Source organism: Tachysurus fulvidraco, chromosome 4, assembly GCF_022655615.1.
Source record: "Tachysurus fulvidraco isolate hzauxx_2018 chromosome 4, HZAU_PFXX_2.0, whole genome shotgun sequence".
NCBI lineage: Eukaryota > Metazoa > Chordata > Actinopteri > Siluriformes > Bagridae > Tachysurus > Tachysurus fulvidraco.
The window spans coordinates 2,280,973-2,306,020 of NC_062521.1; the positions used below are offsets into that span (position 1 = coordinate 2,280,973).

The 25,048-nt window shown below is 38.2% G+C and overlaps 1 protein-coding gene across 1 annotated transcript in view; it reads right to left on the minus strand.

The window, feature by feature from the left end:
* The window catches only part of LOC113655329 (pro-neuregulin-3, membrane-bound isoform), a 273,198-nt gene that overhangs the window by 15,435 nt on the left and 232,715 nt on the right, over nucleotides 1–25,048 (minus strand). Inside the window, exon 3 of the mRNA XM_027165818.2 lies at nucleotides 16,302–16,375. Within this exon, the coding sequence (XP_027021619.2) occupies nucleotides 16,302–16,375 (74 nt within the window). The remainder of the gene's footprint in view (nucleotides 1–16,301; nucleotides 16,376–25,048) is intronic.

Consider the following 25,048-nt stretch of genomic DNA (forward strand, 5'->3'; position numbering starts at 1 on the left):
AACGTGTAAAGGGTGAGAGAAAGGACAAGGCAGAACTGCCGGGTCTCAGTGTGAGACAGGTGTAGGACGTGGGGTTGTGGATTGTTCATCATACTTCCTGTACACATACACACACACACACACACACACACGTACACAGTTCTCTCAAAAATAACTGTGCCAGCTACAACAGACACTAATTCAGGAACTACAGTAAGTATTGCGTCGGTGATATTTTTACATGTTTTAAAAGTATACTTGTTTATTTTAACAGAATGCCAGTAAATAAAATGAGTACTCGACTATATTCCCTATAGTTACAACTGAAACTGATTCGTGACCGTTTTCTTTTATTTGGCAACCAGCAACTCGCAATTTAACAGCCATAAACAGGACACAAATTACATTTCGGGGTTCAGTGATCTTTAGGTTATGCTATTAACCAGAAAAATGATTCATTCTGTGCAATAAATGTGAAAATTAATAAATAAGTGTAACATTCTGCACTACTTTCAATTTAACCTGAAGAGCAATACAGTACATGTGTGCGTCTCTCTCTCTCTCTCTCTCTCTCTCTCTCTCTCCCTCACACACACACACACACACACACACCTTAGAAGGGCGGTTGGATATGAATCTGTTCATATCCGTATGAATCTTTAACTGTTTTGTGTGCAGGATTGTACAGACATTCTATGGGAGTAGGTGCTACTGGGCAGATTTCCCGCTAACTCCCACTATAGACGCTAATCCATTACAGCTAGTAATATACAGAAGCTAGTTTAGCAACACAGCTAGTAACACAGAGAAGCTAATCCACCACAGCTAGCAAAATACAGAAGCTAATTCTACAACACAGCTAGTAAAATACATGAGCTAGTTTAGCAACACAGCTAGTAAAATACGGAAGCTAATTCATCATGGCGAGTAAAACACAAAGGTAATTCATTACAGCTAGTAAAACCCAGTTGCTAATTCATTACAGCTAGTAAAATACAGAAGCTAATTCCACAACAAGACTAGCAAAATACAGAAGCTAATTACACATACACAGATAGTAAAATACATAAGCTAGTTTATAAAAACAGCTAGTTAAATACATAAGCTAGTTTAGCAACACAGCTAGTAACACAGAGAAGCTAATCCACCACAGCTAACAAAATACAGAAGCTAATTACAACACAGCGAGCAAAATACAGAACCTAGTTTAGCAACAAAGCTAGTAAAATACATAGGCTAGTTTAGATCATCATGGCTAGTAAAACACAAAGGTAATTCTACACAGCTAGTAAAACCCAGTGGCTAATTCATTACAGCTAGTAAAATACAGATGCTACTTTAGCAACACGGCTATTAACACAGAGAAGCTAATCCAAAACAGCTAACAAAACACAGAAGCTAATTCTACAACACAGCTAGTAAAATACATAAGCTAGTTTAGCAACATAGCTAGTAACACAGAGAAGCTAATCCACCACAGCTAACAAAATACAGAAGCTAATTCTACAACACAGCTACAGTAGCAAAATACAGAACCTAGTTTAGCAACACAGCTAGTTAAATACATAAGCTAGTTTAGAAACACGGCTAGTAAAATACAGAAGCTAATTCATCATGGCTAGTAAAACACAAAGTTAATTCATCACAGCTAGTAAAACACAGTTGCTAATCCATTACAGCTATACAGAAGCTAATTCCACGATGAGACTAGCAAAATACAGGAGCTAATTACACAACACAGATAGTAAAATAAATAAGTTAGTTTATCAACACAGCTAGTAAAATACTTAGGCTAGTTTAGCAACATAGCTAGTAACACAGAGAAGCTAATCCACCACAGCTAACAAAATACAGAAGCTAATTCTACAACGCAGCTACAGTAACAAAATACAGAACCTAGTTTAGCAACACAGCTAGTAAAATAGATAAGCTAGTTTAGAAGCACGGCTAGTAAAATACAGAAGCTAATTCATCACCTCTAGTAAAACACAGTAGCTAATCCATTACAGCTAGTAAAATACAGAAGCTAATGCCACAACGAGACTAGCAAAATACAGGAGCGAATTACACAACACAGCTAGTAAAACACATAAGCTTCTTTAGCAACAAAGCTAGTAAATCACAGATGCTAATTCCACAACACATCTAGCAAAACACAGAATCTAAATCCACAACACAGCTAGCAAAATACAGAAGCAAATCCATGACTGCTAGGAACATGCAAAGAAGTGTTTAGCAACACAGCTAGTAACGTAGAGAAGCTACATCAGAAATAACCCATCTCTGATATTCCTCACAGTTCAATCAAGATAACTAGCACTACATATAAAAATAAAAAAACTCCATGATGTTATGCTAATATTATAGCACGCACAGAGGTCAAGGTTAACTGTAACAAACTGACTTTAATCTCATTTTCAAATCATAAATCTTTCACATATCGATTCTTTGAGATGCAGCCGCAGGGAGCTGAATTTTCTTCTCCAGCCTGTGATAAGGAGTCAGACGACGATGCAGTCGGAGAGCCACAAGCTCACCACCGAACGCTGTAGATTGGAATCTGCATGCGTTTAATCGATATGTGCTGATTGTGTTTCAGCGGCTGGTCAGTTTTAACTAGATCATACTTCACCTCTTTCGTGACTCTGTTACAGACGGTTCATTTTTTACTTTTTTTTTTATAGAAGCAGCTTGATGAGGCTTTAAGCTGGAGCAAAAGAGATGCTTTCATCACGATCCTTATAATTTACGGGTTTGGGAAATTGTTCAAGGAAGATGTTGGGAAATTAGTCATATTTACAGAGAATAATATCACAACTATTATCAGCGTATTATTATTATTATTATTATTATTATTATTATTATTATTATTATTATTATTATTATTATTAACTCATTACTTACATTTCAAAGCTTCAAAATTTCAATAGTTTAAATGTATATATGAATTCTGACCTTTAGTTGAGAAAAAAAAAACATTTGTTTTCATTAGTAAAAAAGTCATCACATCAGACCACTGATCTAATCAGCATTCAAGAATGCGATGAAATTTAATCGAGTTCGATTTTTAAATATTTGTGAAATATTTTAACATTTTTTCATAGTTTTACATGAGATTATGTAAACATCCTGTTAAAAAAAAAAAACCCACAAAACTCCCGGTTTTTGTGCTGAGAAACATAAAAACAACACATCTTTTTTTCCAGTATGTTATGGCTCTAACTTATTTGTATTTAATCTGAATCAACCCTGTATTAATCCCCCTGTGTTCAGGAGACTGCAAAATAAATAAATAAATAAAATTTAGAGGTCTTTGCCTTGATGATTCATTTGTTGGGAAGAAAGGAAAAAAAACCCCATAATTTTCCAAGTTCTCGTTTAGCAATAAATAGATATTTAATCACTCCATTACAGTACGTCACCTGTCATAAAACAGCATTCTATCAAATGGATTATTAATCAACATTAATAATCCATTTAATGGATTATTAATAACAATTGTAAAATATAATATAAAACAATTTTTTTTAGCCCAAAAGTCACTTTACTTCAAAAGTCTTTGTAGAATAAAATAAAAACCTCAGGATTTTGACAAAAATGACAGGATTCGAGATCATGGTATTATTATTATTATTTTTATTATTATTATTATTATTATTATTATTATTATTATTATTATTATTATTATTTATTTTTTATTTAACTTTAGATACAAAACCACTTTCTATCTGCTTAAGTCTTGAGTACAGACTCTTCTTTTTAAGATACATTATCAGCTTTCAATCCCTCCAGAAATGTCCCTTCTCTTCGTCCATATCCTCTATAAAAAAAACCCTGAAGCTGATTTCTCTCTTACATCTCGATTTTTTTTTTATTTGAATTTTTTTTTCTTTTTTCTCACTGACTTAAAAGTTCAAATTCTTAATGCTTTGTTACCTTTAAATCTTTTACTGAGTAAAAAACAAAAAAAAAGGCAACCCTGTTCTTCTAAATGATCGTTGATCATTAGTTAATTACAGTTGGTTAATGATATGATGTGGAAAAGGGAGCAAAAATGAAGCAGAGCTGCAGTGCATACTGATGATGTGAAGAGAAATGAAGCTCCTCTGTGGAATTAAGAGCTCTACTTTCCGATTCATCAGAGGGTGTGGATTCATTTTCGAATGATGGTGGAGTAATATTAATGCGCTCGGGCCAAAAAGAGCTTCAGGACATCTTAGTATTCAAAGGTCCAGGGGATGACTGATTACAGCTTCTATAATATATACAGTGCAAAATTCTCCCATGATATGAAATGTAACTAGAAATGAATAAAAAATAAATCCACAACATGAAATGTAACTAGAAATAGATAAAAATAAAAAAAAACACAATATTAAATGTAACTAGAAATGGATAAAAAGTGTGACATGGCTGATCAGTGTGCTGATGAAATGACATGTAGTCACAGATTCCCAGAGTTGATCTTTCGGTGGGTTTAGAATACCAGGAATGCTGGACTTTAATTTGATCTTTTTATTTTATTTATAGTTTGTAAATGTTACACAAAAAAAAGTGGAATGGTGTTCAAACAAAGTAAGAGATTCTGACAGCTGTGATGTGAGACTTTTGCACATGTATATAAAGGAAGATATGCTTTGTGCAGCTGATACTGACGTCTTTGTGAAGTGGTGTCTCTCACCGTGTCTTACGGCGCTATCTGATTGGTCTCACTACTCCGTCCCTACCCTGATATAAGAGCTGATATAAAGGGTGATTGGGGCTTATAGTGAAAATCTTATCTTTTAAACACACACACACACACACACACACACACACACACACACACACACACACACACACACACACTGCAAGGATGACTGGATGGGATATAAATTAGGGGAGTGAAGTGACCACTGTGGTAGAGTAAAGTGATGATAACTGAAGGATTGGCAAAAGGAGAGAGACAGAGAGAGAGAGAGAGAGAGAGAGAGAGAGAGAGAGAGAGAGAGAGAGGTGAGAAAGACAGGAAGACACACTAACAAAAAGAAATAGAGAGAGAGAGAGAGAGAGAGAGAGAGAGAGAGAGAGAGAGAGTGAGGGAGAGAAAGAGAAATGGGGGACACAAACACAGGAGAAGAGAGAAAAAACAGAGAGAGACTCACACAGAAACAGAGAGAGAGAGAGAGAGAGAGAGAGAGAGAGAGAGATATGGGGGACACAAACACAGGAGAAGAGAGAAAAGACAGAGAGAGACTCACACAGAAACAAAGAGAGAGAGAGAGAGAGAGAGAGAGAGAGAGATGGGGACACAAACACAGGAGAAGAGAGAAAAAACAGAGAGGGACTCGCACAAAAACAGAGGTTGCGAGCAAGAGAGAGAGACACAAAAACAGAAACAGAGAGAAATAGGGACTCAGAAACAGAGAGAGAGAGAGAGAGAGAGAGAGAGAGAGAGAGAGTGAGTTGGTTGTCAGAGGTCATTTGAAAGAACATCATTACATGTTTATGACTAGTGTAGACCGAACCTCTCGTCTTCTTTCATGGCTCGTGTTTTTTTGTTTTTAACTACACTCTGCACTTATACACAGACTCACACTGCAGCCACACCTCGCTATCAATCTAGACTTTTGTCAGCTCTGGTCAGATGTTAATGGAATCAAATTAAGTCATGCAGAGATTCTCTGAGGCAACACGTGAAGGTTATTTTCATGCACAGTGGCATCCATGCTAGCTGTCAGCTTTCAGAAATGGATGGTGGTCAAACTAAATGGCGTCCCTTGTGATGAGCGACTGTTTGGGATTGTGTTTTTTTTGTCCCTGTGATGGAGAAGGATGTCATGGAGGATGTCATGACGCCTCAGGGCTAGAGGAAGAGAATCCTGTAGATCGATAATTGAAGCAAAACAGCAGGAGCGATTACAGGACTGCGTGTGGTTCATTAACTTGTCAGGAACGCAGAAACCCGAGACAGAGAAAGAAGAGACTTGTGGCATGTTTATGTCATGTGCGACAAAGTTGCGCTGAGTAATGCCAGTGACAACGTCACACATTTTCACTTCTTTGTCTTAAGTGTCTCATTAATAGTTGTTAGCGTTAGCAGATCGTGATCCAATCCAATCAGGCCACTTAGCTGTGGACTTCAAGAGACTCCCATTACTAACTAACTACAACAATACCACTGACTACTAAATGTATAACTAGTCATAGTCTAGAGTGTATTACTATTAATGCTGCTATAAGTATGACTTTTACTACTGATAACTACTATGACTAGTCCTACTACTGGTACTACCACTGGCTGCTAATATCATGATGACTACAACTACTAATAATACTATTAGTAACTACCACTACTAATACAACTACCACTATACAACTACAGCTAGTACTAAAACTATTACAAATAGTACTAATACTAACTAATACTACAGACTACTGCAGCGACTACTACATATACAGTATAGCTAGTCATAGTCTAGAGAGTATTACTATTACTACTACTATAAGTATGACTACTACTACTGATAACCACTATGACTAGTCCAATGACCAGTGCTATGACTGACTACTACTATAATTAAGACTATAACTACTGATAATACTATTGGTAACTACTACTGCTAATACAACAAGGACTAGTTCTACTGACTTTTGCTATGACTACTACAATGAAGACTACTACTACTGACTACTAATACCTATATGACAAGTACTACTAAAACAACTATTACGACTAGTTTTACTACTAATATTGCTGACTATTGCTGATACTGCTACTACTACTGCTACTATTACTGACTACTATTACTAACTACTTATACTGCTGACCACTGCAACAACTAGTAATACTACTAGTACTACTACTACAAGTCCGACTAGTACTGCTACTACTGACTACTACTGCAACTAGTTCTACTAGTACTACCACAATACAACTACTATTACTACTGATAATACTATGAATTGATTTGATTTGAATAGTACTACTACTCCTGACTAAAACTATTATTTTGATTACTACAATTAATAATAATTAATTAGTAATGCCAAGGCTAATGCTACTACTACTAAGTAAACTACTAATAATACCTACTACTAATAATACTAGTACAACTACTACTTCTCATACTACCACTAGTAATAATAATAATTTCAGTAGTTCACTGGTTTTCCTCAAAGGTTTTTTTCTTTCCCAACAGTTTAATGACTTGTTTTTCTCCCCACTAAAATCCTTCAAATGAAAACCTGCCTGAATTTTAGTTCGACGACACTGGAAGTCTGGAGGTTTGTTAACAAGCGGAAGAAGACATAGAGTGCCATCGTTAGACACCGTGAGCTCCGACTCTGCAGCCATAAATGTCAGATTTATTTGTTTATAGATTGTCTCTGAAGTTTTTGCTTATCAAATCTGAAAAATACTGAAAATGAAATCACACACACGCACACACACACACACACACACACACACACACACACACACACACACACACACACACACACACACACAAAAGTCACCTCTAGTCTTATCTGATTGCTCTTTCTGGCTTTCCGTACCTCACAGTGTTACAGTGATGATTAAAAGTGATTGACGTCCTCAGGGCAGACTTCTGAAGTTCAGCAGTTTACGCTTTTAACTCAGAGACACACAGAGTGAACTTTATAAAATTATGGACTCGTCAGACCTTCTGTTCCCAATTATACAGCTGCTGTCAATTCAGGACCCTTAACACAGAGGAGCATTGGAACATGAAGTAGAAATAAAGCTAGATTTTAGGGGGAAAAAACAGGTGTGAGACAAAAATAAACAAATAAACAAACAAACAAATAAATATCACAATGTGATAGGAAAGGTTATGAATATGAACCCCATAGAGCCTAACATCAAACTTTCTACACTTACATATAACCAGAATTGTTACAAACCACCAATATTATTGTTTTTAAAGTTTCAAATTAGAATGGACAAATTTCTTGTGAATGTAGTCAAAATAAAACCAAAGAGCACTAACTCCGCCCTCCGGACATGCCCAAATACTCTATATTTAGTTCACTGTATGTATCAAAGTATACAGTAATTTCTTGCTGTATTCAAGCTGTATTGACAACAAATCAGCTTACAGCTGGAATTTTCATAAATCAAGGTCGTCACTTTCATTATAGCAGCTTGGAAGTGTCCTCTATCCTTCGCTGTTGCTATGAGAAGGAGCCATTTGAGTTTACTGGCAGAATTAGAAACAGAAATGTCTGACCAATCAGAGGTCCCTATCTCTATAATATCACTAAATGACTCTTGAGACACACTTTTTTTTTTTAACTTCTGGACTTTGCGACACTTTCCCATGTTTAAATCGAACCCCAACGGTTCAGCGGCGTATTACCATAACGCCACGCAGATTTCAAAATGCCATCTGTCTAGACCTTTTTCAGACCTTCTGTCTTTTTTGGAAAATAAAAAATAAAAATTAAAAATTAAAAAAGCTCTTCCCCCGCCTGGAGAAGTCACTGTTCAAAAAGTCACTCCTGATTTGTATCACTAGCCGTTCATCTCTGAAGGATGAAGACCCCATTAATGATATTAGTCATGGCATATTTTTTTTTTTTAACTATAATTTTTTTTTCTACATTCTGTATTTATTCGTTGCTCTGATGCTCGCTGACATTTAAGGCATAAATACAGTATGCATGCTTTGTACTGGATGGCATTTGGATGGGAGCAAGGTCAGTTCATAAAAGTGTTCTGCATTTTAAATTCTGATTTTATAGACTTATGACGGACGTCTAGAGACATAAACGCTGTGGACAGCTTTATGAATGAGTTGCTAGGCGAGGGAATAGGAGGTGTTTATACTGTCGCGGTCTGTAGATAATGCACACGTTACACGGGAGATTTTATATGCTGTAGTGAACAGTAGAATAATAATACTGGAAACAGTTTTGTTTAGTGTTGTAGTTGGAGTTGGTCGCTTCAGGTCAAACGTGACATCAAAATTCACAGAGAATGTGTTGATTTTATTTGACCTCCGATGCTGATGCTAAATAAAAATCTCCTCAGAGAAAACTTCACAACCCGTTAATGCGGAGCGCCAACTGTCGAAGTCCATATAAATATAAATATTAATATATATATATATAGTGGTTGCTATAGAAACAACAACATGTTAGATAATATGCAGATTACAGATTTTAATATCATATTCAAAAGTTATGTCGAAATTCACATACGAAAAGTTCTGACAATTGAGACTCCTGACAAATCTGCTAAATAAATATCCTCCCAATATCTTGTGAGAAACATATAAATAGCCCTGAGGATTATGGAGCGGTGAATTCAGGTAAGATGTTTACATTCACCATATTCAGAATCCATACTCGCATCTTTTCCAATTGATTTCCTATCGTTTAGTTTCCCAGAGTTTTTCTAGAATAAATTTTCCAGTCGTGTTTCCTCTGCGCTGTTTAAAACAAGGACTTGCTATTAAGGGCAAAAAAATAAATAAATAAATAGGAATTAGAGAATATACACAGATAAAGAAGATTGTGTTTTTTCCCTAGTAAAAAGTCGAGAGTATTATTAAATAAATTCGGCAGCTAGACAAACAAGCAGACTGAAAAAGACAAATATTTAGATAAGAATATACTACTGAGGCTGAGGCTTGTGTTAGTCCTAGTTATGAAAATTCTGTTCATTGGTTTCCCTGAGCAGAGAAAATCGTAGTTTTAACAATAACAATGGTGGAAAATAATGCAATTGGATAGCAAAAAATTTTAACCTGCTAACAGTTTAATGGACAGAGTAATAACCTGTCTGACAGGTCAGAGGTCAGGTTAAGTACACAGGGTTCAATGGTTTATTGTCATAATTAATGTGCATATAAAATCTTGAGAAATTAATTACATTTTTTTTATTAACTTTATTTTGATCTTTTTATAGTGACTATGTTACTATGTAGTTTAATAACATGAAACATCTAGGTTACTTTACTACTACTGTTCATTAGCATTTGTGAAAAAATAATTATTACTGGGAAACTTTAGTTGGTGAAAACATACTAACGTTAGAGACTCCTTCACTAAATGTCTTTATAAAAGTATTTTTTCCAGAATTTCCACAATGAACACAATCTTTGTCTTTTCAGTTTCTGTCTCGTGAAGATTTACATGAAAAGGAACTCTCTCTCTCTCTCTCTCTCTCTCTCTCTCTCTCTCTCTCTCTCTCTCTCTCTCTCTCTCTCTCTCTCTCTCTCTCTCTCTCTCTCTCTCTCTCTCTCTCTCTCTCTCTCTCTCTCTCTCTCTCTCGCCCTCATATGAACAAACAGACCGAACCCTAGAGGTCTGAAGTGTCGGGTCTGGACAAACGTCTCATCCGGAAGTCCTGATGCTTCGAGTCAGGCTTTTCTGCTCAAGTCACCGGCCTGTGGCTTGAATCTGAATCTGAAGAAATCTCCCATCCATTCAGAGAACAAAACAGTGACATTTGAAGGGAAGGGAACATTGATTGAACGTGATTAGACCCTCTTTGAGGCAATTGAGTGATGATTGGCTATTCAAGCTTAAGAAATTTGCCTCTCAGTTTAGCATAACAGGTATGGTGCTCCACAAGCACGAGCTTTGGCATTTGTCCTCTGTAAACTTGTTAAAGCAAACAGACGAACACGGCGTTCTTATCAGTGCGTCGCAATGGGAGCAAATCAAGCGAAACACTTCACTCCATGTAATCAGCGTGTGGAAGAGCGGCGTTTTAATTAGAACTGCAGACAATGCTAAACTCCGAATGCAACCGATTACGATGCTAAGATATCTGACGTTACTGTGGGAGAAACTTCCAGATTGTTGGGCTTTCTTCTCTAGGATATAAGGGAGATTAGCATAGATGGATAGTTCTACCGATGCTTTCATCATTACAGCTGAATTTCTGTCCTTACAGTTTTATCTCGGACCGCTACAAAGCTCTGGGTTCATATCAGAAATGGGTTTAAACTGAAACTTTTCACAGAAGTTGTTTAATTTAGAGAGTTAAGCTGTGAAAGCTTGAATCAGCTTGGATTTATATTAATTAATACAGTATATAATAATTATATTAATGAATATATTATATATTAATTATATTAATTAATACAGTATATAATACAATATATATATATATATATATATATATATACACTTAATTTTAGATTTCTAAAGCAGCATTTTTAAAACTTTTTTCCCCCCTAAATCTTTGACTATTATCCAGTATTTTTTCTTTAAATAAAAATCTAGGATTTCATTATTTCTTTTGTGTAAATATTAACTTAACTTTAAAAAAAAGAAGGAATAAAAATGTTTTAATAAGTGTATAATAAGTGTTTATTTTTATCCATTTAGTCTTACACCCGAATCACATATATTTCAAATATTAGTACATATTTAATAAACAATTTACTAAATTACCAAGTTTCTAAAACAACAAATCCATGTTAACCTGCTTTATGGTGTTAATTTTGTGGGATTTATTTCAGGGTATTTCATCCAGGATCAGATTCGTTCTGTTTTTTCCCCTTGATATCCGATCCACCATTTTTGTGGATTTCAGTGGATTGCATATCTAATAAATAATTCCTGTCATAAACAGATTGGTGCAGCTGGACTAAGGAGGAGATCGTCATAGTTTGTTTCAGGTGAACATTTTACCATAAGCTCCTTAAGCGGGTGAAAACGTGAGTCTTTTTTGTCCACGTCGATTTCCTTGAAGAGGCAAGAAAAAATTTAAGAGATCTCCAGGAGATCTTTAGGCAAGAAAAAATTTAAGAGATCTCCAGGAAACTTTAAAAATCTATTTCGGAGATTCTCTGGGGAAGTTCACGAAGCAGCTGAATTGAAGAATAGGAGGTAGTTGGTTGATTGATTGATTGATTGATTGATTGATTGATTGATTGATTGATTAGCAGGTTTCCAGGTGCTCATAAGAAGGTCCCAGACATCCATGTACTTTATTGTATATCTGTTTAGTGGCCGCTACCAATCTCTGACACCATCCATCTTTCCATCTCCTTTCAGAAACCTTTTCATTTATTTATTACTGGGCTAAAAAATCATGCCGAGATGGAGCTACTCCATGAAAATCAACTCCAACAGAGCTGCGATGAAGCAATCAAGGAACTTGTTACTAAATAATGCACCTCCACAAAGGTTTACTTCATTGGTGGACTTTTCCCTGAGGCCCTTGATTTAAAAGCTCATCAAGTCAGAGAGGTTTTGTTGGCTCTCCAAGCAGCTACAGCTACAAACTAACCAGCTCCACCCCGTAACCATAAAGGTTTATGACTGCATAAGGATTCAAAATGATGCAACAACAAAATGTTTGCATACTGGCTCTTGATAGGTAGAAAGTTATGATGCGTTATATTTCATCTGAATCCTCACATCTGATTGGTCAGAGAAGTAGTTTCAGATTACATTGTTTCTTGTTTCTATCGCTAACAGCTCAGTCCCAGAGATGAGTAATAAGAACAACAACAACAACAAAAATGCAGTATTTAACAAGTAAAACAGTAGATATTTTGATATTTTTCCTGTTAGGAGATTAATTGTATTAATTTAGAGGAATTGAGTGATTAAAAAAAATAATTTTTAACGCCATTATTGGCACATTTTAAATGTATCCACATGGATGAAAAAATGAAAAAGACAATTTAAAAGTTTTTAAAAAGAATTCTCTTTGGGGAAAAAAAAGAAAGAAAAATAAACAAATTCAGTGCTGTTAATTATAAATCAAGGCTGAAACAGAAATTTTAAGCTGTAATCAGCTGAGACATGAACAACAAATCTCTAAGCATTTTATTATTTTTTTTCAACATAATGAGATTTTTACCAGACTTGTAAAGATAAACTGAACACGTTTCTTCCCTCGCGGATATCTGCATGGCGGCGACTTGAAGGCGTACAGCTTCATGTAACAGAAATGTGACCAGCTCGATGCACTAAAGTGCTTTAGACTCCAGGTGTGTGGCTGATTGCTGTACATCAAAAACTCAGTGACGTGTTTGCACCGATGCCAGACGGAGACTAAATGAAGTTACTGTGTCAAAAATGGATTTCTTGAGAAAAAAAAGATGGCTGTTTGGTTCTCTAGCAACATGAGAAAAGCAAAAAAAAAAAAAAAACAATAATCAAGAAAGTCACCTTCTTCTTTATGTGTATATATGGTACATTTACTGCTTGTCAACAAGATGAGCGTCGCTCTGACAGAAAGTGCATTAGAAATCAGGATATAATTCACATTTTGATCATTAGGCCGCAAGCTGTCACGTACCATATCTCACAGTAATTGGCCCATCTAAAACCATTACTGCAGCCTTGCATAAATATTCCATGAGTTTGAATGAGAGGAAACGTGTGCGGCGTTGGCAGACGAATTGCCGCAATCAAAATGGATTTCCTGTGTTATACTTTCCAAATGTAAATCGTCTTTGGTAACGGCGATCTTACAAAACTGCAACCACAGTGGCGCCGAGGTTTTCCCTATGAGCTGCATCCCAAATACACTTAAACTATGCGTTAGGTGTTCAGGAGTCTTGCGTATGTACTTTAAAATGGTTTAATGATTTGCGTAACTAACTTTTTAGGGTTTTTTCCTGATAAAAAAATTCGACATACAGCCCTATTCGGACGGGATTAGTTTTACGTGGGGACGTGGAGTAATGCAATTTTACCTCAGGATGTCTGTAATATTAATTGGCCAATTCGCACGGGACAAGACATCTCAGTAAAACTAGCAGAAGTGGGAGGGGTAACTCGCTTTTCTCACCACAGTAACCTCCTTGTCGTCATGTGCGTATGAAACGCGACAAAAACTACTTTTAAACAGGAAATGATGCAATTTTACCGTACATATTTACAGCGGGTCTTTTCGGACGGGATTAGTATTACCTGAGGTAATTTTTCCGGACCTTTTTACAGAAGGTAAAAGTCGCCGTAATCTTTACTGACATTGTCCGTAATGATGACCGAGATGGCACATTCGGACGGGACTAAAATCACCGAGAAGCTCTGGCAATAATTACTTTACCCCCACGTCCCCACGTAAAACTAATCCCGTCCGAATAGGGCTTAAGACGTCTCGTCCACCGGAGTGTCGTTGGCCATCTTGAAAATTATTTCTCGGTCAGCGACTGCTAGCTCCACCCACTTCCTCTGAGCTTAAAAGCTGTACTTAAAAAAATAAATAAGTAAATAATATTTTGATGCTGTTTTAATAAGGGGGCAAATATTACAGAGGCAATTAGATCATTCTTCACCAAGATACTATTTATTTATTTATTTATTTATTTATTTACTTATTTACTTACTTATTTATTTATTTGAAGGCAGTGTTATGGCAAAAGGAAGGCAGAACCCACCTTCGCAGGCTGCATTCAGAGGAAAAAATTCAACTGGTGCGTCAACAAGATCATTCCAAATATTTGCTCACATTAAGAAACCTACGAGCTGATGTCTTTTACACACCAATAAGTATCATCAACTGGATGTTCTAAACACATCCGTGATCTCACTTCCCCTGAGACGAGACGAGTCGTCTCCCTGCTGGCGTTCCTGACATGCGCTGTGGATGATTTTAGCGCTCTGACATTTTCCCGAGCACGTTTCACTGGTGTCCATGATAATTCCTCTGTAATATCTTTCTTACAGTCTTGACAGTTATGATTAACGTGTTACGGTATTGCACAAGCTGTGTTCTGTGAATGATCTGAATGAAGGTTAGCAATCCTGATTAGAACAACAATTAAGAGCTAATTCAACCTTTCGCTTGTTAGCTGGTCTTGTACATAGGTTCTGATGGTAATTATTTCCTTCATCCTTAAACACTTCGACATTTCCATTCAATCTTTCTAAGCAAATCTTTCAGTCATCTAATTCCTACGCTAATTCCTCGCCGCTTGCTTCTCTTTTTCTGCTTATCCCGAGGCATTCAGACAACATGTCAGCTCCAGTTGTGTTCCTCTTCATGAAGTTTTTGGACCTTCAGTGAGAAGAGACATCATCCCCATGAGGCATCTAGACTTGTGCAATCTGCAGCTGTGTTCCTCTTCATTATGATTTCAGCAGACATTCAGTGAGAAGATTCCAAGGACAACCACCACCTAATCATTACACAATTATCAAACTGTTCTACAGATGACTGTAGAAAGGACATTATTCATAATAACACTCGCTGGTGTTTATAACAGTTTATAACCACACCCTCCAGTGTCACCCAAATGAGGATGAGGTTCCCATTTGAGTCTGGTTCCTCTCAAGGTTTCTTCCTCTTCCACCTAAGGGAGTTTCTACTCACCATAGACGCATCAGTCACCTCAGACTTGTTCATTAGGGATAAATACAAACACATTTAAATAGACGTCTAATATTAATTTTGATCAGTTATATAACAGTAATGTTTCAATAATGAACATTTTTATCTTGCCTCTTTTAGGTTCTGTAATGCCGCTTTGAGACAACGTCCATTGTTAAAAGTGCTGCACAAATAAAATTTAATTATCCATTTATAGTTACATTTGAGGTTGTGGAACGTTTGCGGACAGGTTTTTCCTCCAATCACGGCTGTTATAGCAGCTGAAAACATTCATTCTCTCCCTCGACTTTTTCTCTCAAAGCTAATTCGACGAGACGACGAGCACTTAAACTCCTCTGTCCTGAAAACTTTCCTGACAGAACAATAATTTGCCAGACGACTTTGAAATGCTGTATTTGTTCGCTCTCCTGTGTGTTCACAAGGCGACATCCTTCCCTGTGGATTTCGTCCTACGATCACGCGAATGAATGAATGCTCCCCAAGCTCTATAAATCGAGTCCACAGAGGAAAAACTTCTGGCTTTTGGAAAATTATCGCTTCGGTGTACAAATTCCAAAAAAAAAACTTCCTCTTACACAAGCCAGGAAAGATAACCTACGTCTTGGCAGATATGCGACGGATTTACTGTATGAGTCATCTGCTGCGGAAAATATTCAAATGTTAACCTTGGGTTTAGCAGAAAGACGTATCGCAGACGAGTCGCAGGGTTTTTCATGCATTCAAAATAAATGAAAAGTGTGTAAATGATGTGAACTGCCAATAAACACGGATCCTTGCTACAAATGCGCCATTGAATCGCCCGAATCTTTGTACGTTAAGGACTTCTCCTTACAGTATGAATAAAATACATTGGACTTATAATGAGCTAGGAATAATAATATGGCGAATCTGACAGATCAGATGAAAAGCTCTATATACTGTATATAAAGCATTCATATTAGTTTCTAAATGAAATGTAATTACTGTATCTGCTACACTCTTGTATAAAGGCTGAATAAAATTGGACACTCACTTGGATCAGACAGAATGGAGTCTGTTTTGGGCAGGAACTGGTCACAGCGGATGCCCTGGAAGCCTTCTTTACACCTGAAGAAAACAGAAAAAAGTATTAGCATATAAGACACGGAGTATTCATCTCCGGTTATGACTCGGTAAGCGAAGACGCCACAAACGACCCGTGAAAGGAAGCGTCGAGTGAGCAACTGTATTCATATAATATGCAAATTCGACAAAATCTGGCAACCTAGACCAGAGTTGGTTTAAATCGTTTGCTTCTTTAAATAGATCGTAATAAAGCACATCTAGCTGTAGTGCTACATTCCCAACGCTGAATAATTTATTACTTCCACTGCAGCTGATGAAGCAGTGTTATGTGTCAGTTAACGTCATCGTCCGTGAAAATGTGACGCCGTAAGCAGATGGTTGACGGCGCAGACGGGTATCGTAGGCTAAATTTTCTCCCTCATTTGCATCAGCAGTTTGGGAGTCAGGAACTGAAGAAGGGTCAATCACAGAAGGTCAGCCTCGTGTGCAATATAGTCGTTCTTAAATACGGCACGCTTTAGACCACGCCCACTTTACAGTGCTGGGAATTTCGAGCACAAATACAGATGAGATTCTCAGTGATAATGATATAAATCTGGTCAGGTGCGTTAATACACGCCATCACATAATGTGACATGAACAAAGGATGGTCTGAACTGGGTGTGAACGAGATTTACAGGAGATGAAGGAGTCTGTGGAGCGGCTCGGTGAAGCCGAGAGCGGCAGAGTGATTAAAAAAAGGATCGAGTGGAGGTGGAGAAGAACGATAAAATCAGACCTCCCCGGTCATTAAGGTCAGGAGTCATGGCACTGCACTCCACACTGTGCACTACAAATTACACAATACACACTGTGTATGACACAATACACACTAACCAATATACACACTGTGCACTACACACTACACATTATCCCCTATACATTACACAATATGCATCATTGTATACAATATATATTACAATATGTACACAACACTACGCACCGTACATGACACATTCTTCCCTACACATTACACACTATACACGATGTGCACTACACACTCTATATATGACTATACGTTACACACTCTAACACTACAATACAAACACTGCACTATCCAATACACACTCTAAACACTACACAGTAAACACTACACTATCTATTACACACTATATACTGTGAGCTACACAACAGTCAACGCTGCTCAGGTTCCTGATCTGAATCATGACATGCAGCTCTGCGGAACATATTTCTGTTACTCAGCAGCTTATACCTGTGTTTCTCTCCTTATCTTTCTCTCTCTCTTTCTTATTGTCTGTGTCTCTGTCACTCTTAATCTCTCCACCTAGTATTTTCCTCCGCCTGCATGTCTCTCTCCATCTGTCTCCCTCCTGGGCATCTCATTCTATCTCATTTCGCTTCTTCTATCTTAGTCTTTCACTTGTTCAATGTCTCATGCGCTCTAATACTCTCTCTCTCTCTCTCTCTCTCTCTCTCTCTCTCTCTCTCTCTCTCTCTCGCAGTTCTGTCCCTGCTTCTAATTTTCTTTCTGTCATTCTCTGTCTCACACTCTGCCTCTCCATCCTCCTGTCTCACATTTTCTTTCTATCTCTCTGTCATCTCTTCCATTTCTCATGCGCTCTGTCTCTCTATTTCTTGTTCCTCTTCCTGTCTTTTTTTTGTCTCTCTACATCTCATCATCTTTCTCTGTATCGCTGTATGCTCTCTGTCAGTCAGTCTGTCTGTCTGTCTGAGTCTGTCATTAACTTCCTATGGCACATGCTCGATATCCTTCCCTTCTTTCTCCCATATAATGTGTTTCTCTCTCTCTTTCTCTCTTTTTTTTCCAATGTCTCTTTCACCGTATTTTTAATTTCTGTTACTTTCTATCTTCTCTTTCTCTTTGGATTTCAAAAAAAATTATAGGTCTTGGAGTCGCGTACCTCATCTGCCACTGCCGCACTGCCTTTGGGTAAAATCCGGTCATTTCACGCAGCATGTGGCCTTCTCTTTTCTATCTCCTCAACCACACATCCACATACACAAGCTGCTCTTTCTCAAGATGGCGGGTTGCATCGAGTGCTGCTCGCCTTTTAATTAACACCAAAGTCATTAATTAACCGAAACAAACATGAGAGAAAGCGGTGAGTGCCTTAGTTGCTTCTGGAGTGAAGCATATATATATATATATATATATATATATATATATATATATATATATATATATATATATATATAAAAGAGAGAGTTTTGTGCCTGGAGATGGATTAAAACGCAGCTGTCAAACTGTTGGGAATGTAAAGAGAACATGCGTGTTTAAGTATGCACCGCTAATGACTAGCCTCGGTGCTGTTTATCACCATTAAAGAGCCACGTGGATGCGTTTTTTCACAGCAACTGAAGGAGAATTTGGTAATAAAATGTGGAAAAAAATCTATACAAAAAACAGACAACGGCCTAATTAACCGACTTGGACTTTTTGAAAATTCATGAGTAACTGAATGAGCCAGATGTATAATGTTCGTCGAAGCTTTCCCGTTAAAATCATTTATATAAAATACAACAAAATCACTCTTGTTATGGATGTCGTGTGAGGTCGAGCTTATTACGTATTCATTATTACAGAATATACAGTTTCCTCGGGTGGATCGTTTATCCTCCACTTCCTTCCTCCCTTCGGATAGATGCCACTCGATGAAACCTCTAGATAAAGATCCGGAGCTTTGAAAGGAAACTGGATAACTAACTAGCTGTGTAGCTAGTCTATCTAGCTTGTAACTAGCTTTAACCTCCTAAGACCCGAGCTTTGGTTTGGCCTTGCATTTTAGATGCAGTGATGTCCACGTACGTATGTGGACACCATGTCATAGGAGGTTAATGTTTTAGTTATATCAATTGGTCCTCTTCTCTAGGAAGATATAGAACGCATACTATTATTTTCACAATACAATCAGACTTGATATTGCATTTCTTAAAAAATCCTGATGAATCAAAAAGAATTATTTCGGAGTGAATACTTAGACACCCCGATGTGAAGGGGTAACAATGACAATTAAATATCTGATTACTCCAGAAAGGTGAGTGAGTGGCCCTGTTGATCTCATTTTCTAAAGTTGCCTTGGCATTAAATAAGACACAGGTTGCTGCCGGCCATTTGGAGGGATTTATATGCCAAAGCACTAAAAGCACAAAAAGGTCATTGATCGGTGCTGAAAACGTGACGTCGCGAAATAGCAGCTGGAACAAAACAGAGATTATGGATCGGCAAAATCACGTTCACAGCCATTTTCATACCTGCATCTGTTTCCGGCCTGAGCAACGGGGAAGGCATTGATTTCTGACGCTGTGGAAAAGTCATCCAAAGGTCTCCTTAACCGAGCCGTCATTGCTGTGGCCGAAGGGGTTTCTTTCTGTAATCGTTCATCCTGCGTAGTGTCACTAAATCATCTGATACATCTGTGAACGTTAGCGATAATCTCACCATTTATTTGTGAGCAGTGCAGCAGGAACGCTTACAGAAAACTGCATCCCAGATCATCCTGGAATTACAGGGAGATCTGACACCTGCGAATGGTTTGGAATTCTATGTGTTAAAGGATTTGGTTATTTTATACAAAAACCTGTAACTGAGTCAAGAGTAACTGAGCCTTTTTATGATTATATTACTATATATACCAGTGGTCCCCAACCTTTTTATCGCCGCGGACAGGTCAATGTTTGATCATTTTACCGCAGCCCGCTGGGGGTGGGAGGTGGCGGCTATACAATTAAATTAAAATTAATCATTTTTATTTAATTCTATTTAAACATGCCTTTATAACTCACTACAACGCTAAATCAATGAGAACCCTGAGCTTGTTTCAACGAGACGGTTCCATCTGGGGTAACAGGAGACAATGACACCCGAAGTGTGTTGCTTATGTCCAGTTTATATAATATGGTTTTGTTTCGGTTGCCGTCACTGCAGAAATCCCCGCTTCACACAGATAGCATGTTGGAAATGGCGATAGGGATGTAAGTGCTGTGGTGACAATCTCAGGGTATTCCGCCATGACTTTAATCCAGAACACTGGCAGAGTTTCTAACTTTCTAACGACGTCTGTTTCGTGCTCATTTTTGCTAATTTGTGGGTTAAATTTGAGCAAACACAATATACACGTACACCAAGCACTGTTAAACATGACAAAGTACCGGTGAACAGAGAGAAGAGCGATACACACCTTCTCTCTCCACCAAAGCTACAACACCACTGCCGCTCGCAGCCGCTCAGCTCCAGATGTCACCTAAACCCGGCCCGATATCATGATATTTTGCGCATGCGCGGTATTGGTGCGGCTTTAGGTGACGTCTCTCAGCTCCCGGTTAACCTCTCGTCCATGGAAAGTCGCAAAAACCCGAGAGAAATACACCACAGTAAATAAAATGGGAATAATTTAATGTTCCTTGGGCGGCCCGGTACCATTTGGTCCACGGACCGGTACCGGTCCGTGGCCCGGGGGTTGTGGACCACTGATATATACTATATACTAATATCATACAGCAGAAACTAGCGAGACGTTCACTTACAAATGAGAGTCTTCACAGATCCCACGTCAATTTAAAGCTGTTGAAAAGTCGGTCACTGTGAAGCTTCAGTGTGTCTCATCGACTTCAAAGAGTCTCTCAAACAAAACTACTTCTCTTTTAAGTGAAAGATTTGTTTAACGTTCGTCCGTCTGTAGGACTTACGCTGCTGTTGAAAATCCTTTGATTGCTGACGTACTGTATTTTGACCGAAAACAACACCATAACATACGGAACCTCACACTGACCCAGACGCAGCACAGTAATAAATAAAACTGTTTGAAGGTTTTTGTTTTCTGTCCGTACAAGACGTGTTAACTGTTTAATGACGTCTCTGATAGTCTCATCTTTCGCTTCACGCCACATGGTTTTGATGATAATCGAAGTAACGGGATGATCGACTAGCGCTTGTTGTGACTGTCGAGATGAGCTACGATTACAAACATGAGACGCTGACAGGGAAATAAATAAATAATGAACTGACTCTGTATTTCATTAGTTATTTCACCTCAATAAAATCTTGTTAAGCATCAGATGACACGATAGACACGAACGCAGGAAGCGTTCGCGAATCGTTATCCCTACAAAATGTTGTAGCTCTGCTCTAGTTTCTGATTGGTCAGAAGGTGTTGACTGGTTTTCTCTAGCAGCAGACAAATGAATGTTTCTATAGTAATAATCTACGCACTGACTTCTATGTTAGATGTTCCAGATAAAACACAAAAAAGAAATGTCATATGTTTAGACATTTTCGCAACAGGCGACGCTTGTCTTTTTATTCCGGATTCTGATTGGTCAGGAGTTTTCTGTAGTAGCAGACCGCGATCGTTTTTATAGATAGTAACGACATTAACACGGATTTTCTTTTATCAACAGTTCAACTCTTGACATCACTAGAGCAACTCGTTGTCTTAATCATATGCTAGATTTAATAATATCACGCGGGCACTGACATAGATATCATACTGTACCTCAAAGTGACGACAATCCAGACCATTACCTCATAATGTACACACTACCTGTAGAACAGACACCACGTTATCGACTCGGTAGAACTATTATTCCGACCACTAAAGACAGATTCGCAAATAACCTGCCTGATCCGTCTCGACTTCTTACTGTACCCTTGATCGCAAATGATCTAGATATAATGACCAACAGCATAGGTGCTATATTCACTAACACATTAGACACTGTTGCCCCATCCGATCACAGAAGGTTAGAGACAAAACACCTGCACCGTGGTACAATAGTCATACTCAGACCCTCGACAGAGAAACCCGTACCCTCGAGCGAAAGTGGAGAAAAACTAAAATTAGAGGTTTTTAGAATTGCGTATAAAGGAAAGTATGTCCAGCTATAGACAGGTTCTGAAAACAGCTAAGGCTGAGCACCTGAGCAAACTCATAGAAAATAACCAGACCAATCCCAGGTTTTTATTCAGTACAGAGGCTAGATTAAGAAAAAACCAAGAGATCTCAACACACTATTCCATCACAGCTCCAGTTGGACAGCTTATACAAATTTGTTGACACGTACACAAATATCGTCAGCAAAATTCCTCGTAGTCTCCACTTAGCACCACCTGGTGGTTTTAAAGACAAAGATCTATGACAAAGCGACAGTTTGCCCTTTGGTCATTTCTTTGTCCGAGGTTCTCTCTCTCTCTCTGTCGTTTATTTGGACACAAAATAACTTCAGAACAAACACTAAAGCTGTGGTTCACTGGGAGATTGCATTTTGGAGAGACAGGAGCTGATAGGAGAAGAGACAGCTTGCAGAGAGAAAGAGAGAGAGAGAGAAAGAGCAGTTGAGCAAGTGAGCTGTTGATGAAACCCGGCTCGATCGGCACTAAATCACCGTCACGAGACGTTCTGCCTGCTAGTTTTTTTTCCTTCTTCTCTCTCACGCCAGGACTTCTCATAAAGGAACAGTCTATGATGATTTCATTCAGAACGCAGCTACAGGGTTCACATCATCAGCAGCGTACCTGAAGTTAAATATTGAAGATTTACACTGAATGCTTCTTGCTGTAATCAGCGATGAAGTTATACGTAAATGTTCGATGTGGTGTTTGTTCAAATTAGACCAGTGAAATAAGTGGAAATTGTACAACAGCCGTTAAATAGGAAAAGAAAAAAAAATAGAATGATGTAGTAATGAAAAATAATATATAAGTTAGGATTAAATCTTCCTCGCTCTCTCGCTCTCTGTAATTCTTTCTTTTAATCCTTTTCTCTCCGTGAGACCGCCCGGCCTGAGAAGACGAACTCGAAACCGAAGAAGCGTCGTCGAAGCGCTTAAACAAAAAAAACACGAGCGAAAATAAAATAAACACGTTCCGCTTTACCGACATCCTTATGTTTTGAAGTGACTAAATTACAGACTAATATAATTCCGTGTCGAGCCTCGGCTGGTTCCCTCGCGAATGTGAAATCATAGCCACACACATAAGAGTTCAGTATGTGGGATAATTATGGCTCGGCGTAGATGAAAGGCGGCACTCAGACATTAAAGTCAATAACAGAAACAGGATGTCTCGAGTCTGAACGTTGGAGTAACGGCGATACGAGGATCGGATCTCACGTCAGAGCGAAACGTGAACGATCTGATAACATTGCTAATAAAACTCATAAGAAGGCAAACACCTTGTGTGTGTAATTACTCCTTGTGTGTGTATTAAGAAGAAAGAAAGAAAGAAAGAAAGAAAGAAAGAAAGAAAGAAAGAAAGAAAGAAAGAAAGAAAGAAAGAAAGAAAGAAAGAAAGAAAGATGGGAGGAAAGAGTGGAATGAATAAATGAGGGAAGAAGCAAGGGAGGAGGAAAGGGAAAGAGGAAGGAAGGAAGGAAGTAAGGGAGGGAAAGGAAAGAAGGAAGAAAGGAAGGAAGGAATGGATGGAGGGTAATTATTAAATATCGGTAATTATGTGTGTGGTAGGGTGACAAGGTGGGTAGTAAACTGATAGATATTTTAGATGTTACAGTGGACAAAAGACAGAGAGAGAGAGAGAGAGATGTCTCAGATCTGTGTGTATTGGTGATGCCATTAATGTGGTCCAGGCTGATGCAGAATTCAGACTCCATCTGGCCGGTGTTAGTTTAAAGCTCAAAGGAGTAAACTCCAGCAAGGTTTTTTCTGCTTACTGCAGCCCTGACAGATGCCCATGGCTTACAGAGAGAGACCGAGAATCCCTCACTGTGCCAAATGCTACACAGGGACTCATGTACCTGTATGTAATCCTTTCTTTTCTGGGCCAACTTGTACACGTTCCAGCTCTAAGAGAGGAAGAGAGAGAGAGCGTAAACCGCCTGGTGTGAACGAGTCCCTCGGTGACGATGGGGAATGGTTACTTTCATACCTGCCTCCAGCATTAAGCCACCCACCGTGACGAGCAGCTGACGCCTGCCATTCTAGATCACACACAAACAAGCGCCCGGATAAGTCCTTATTCAGCACGGCATGCCAGCTGTCATTCCTGCCACTTGATATTCCACAGCGCTAAAGATGTTATAATGAAAAGCTAACGTGGCCCAAAACAACACACAATCCTGATTTTTAGCAGTTTTTGGCACCTCAAGGCACCTGAGAGGATATGAAAAGACACATATGGGTTAAAAAGAAATGTAACTGCTGTCCTGCAGTGTTGTACTTAACATTTAATAAGCCACCAGAAATGTTGACAGAAATACAAGTACCTGGTTAGGTGGGGAATGAATGAAGGAAAGAAGGAGAGAAGGCAAAGAAATGATGGATGGATGGATGGATGGATGGATGGAAGGGAAAGAAAGGAGGTATTGAAGGAAGGAAAGAAAGAATGGAAAGAGAAAATGGATGGATGGATGGATGGATGGAAGGAAGAGAAAGAGAGACAGAAAGGAAGGAAGCAACGACAAAAGAGAATGCAATGACTGATGGATGGAAGGAACGGAAAAAGAGGATGTAAGAAAGTAATCAAGGAAGGAAGGAAGGAAGGAATTAAAGAGAGAAGGGAAAGAAATGATGGATGGATGGATGGATGGATGGATGGATGGATGGATGGATGGATTGAAGGAAGGGAAAAAGAGGAAGGAAAGAAGGAATTAAGGAAGGAAGGAATTAAAGAGAGAAGGGAAAGAAATGATGGATGGATGGATGGATGGATGGATGGATGGATGGATGGAAGGAAGGGAAAGA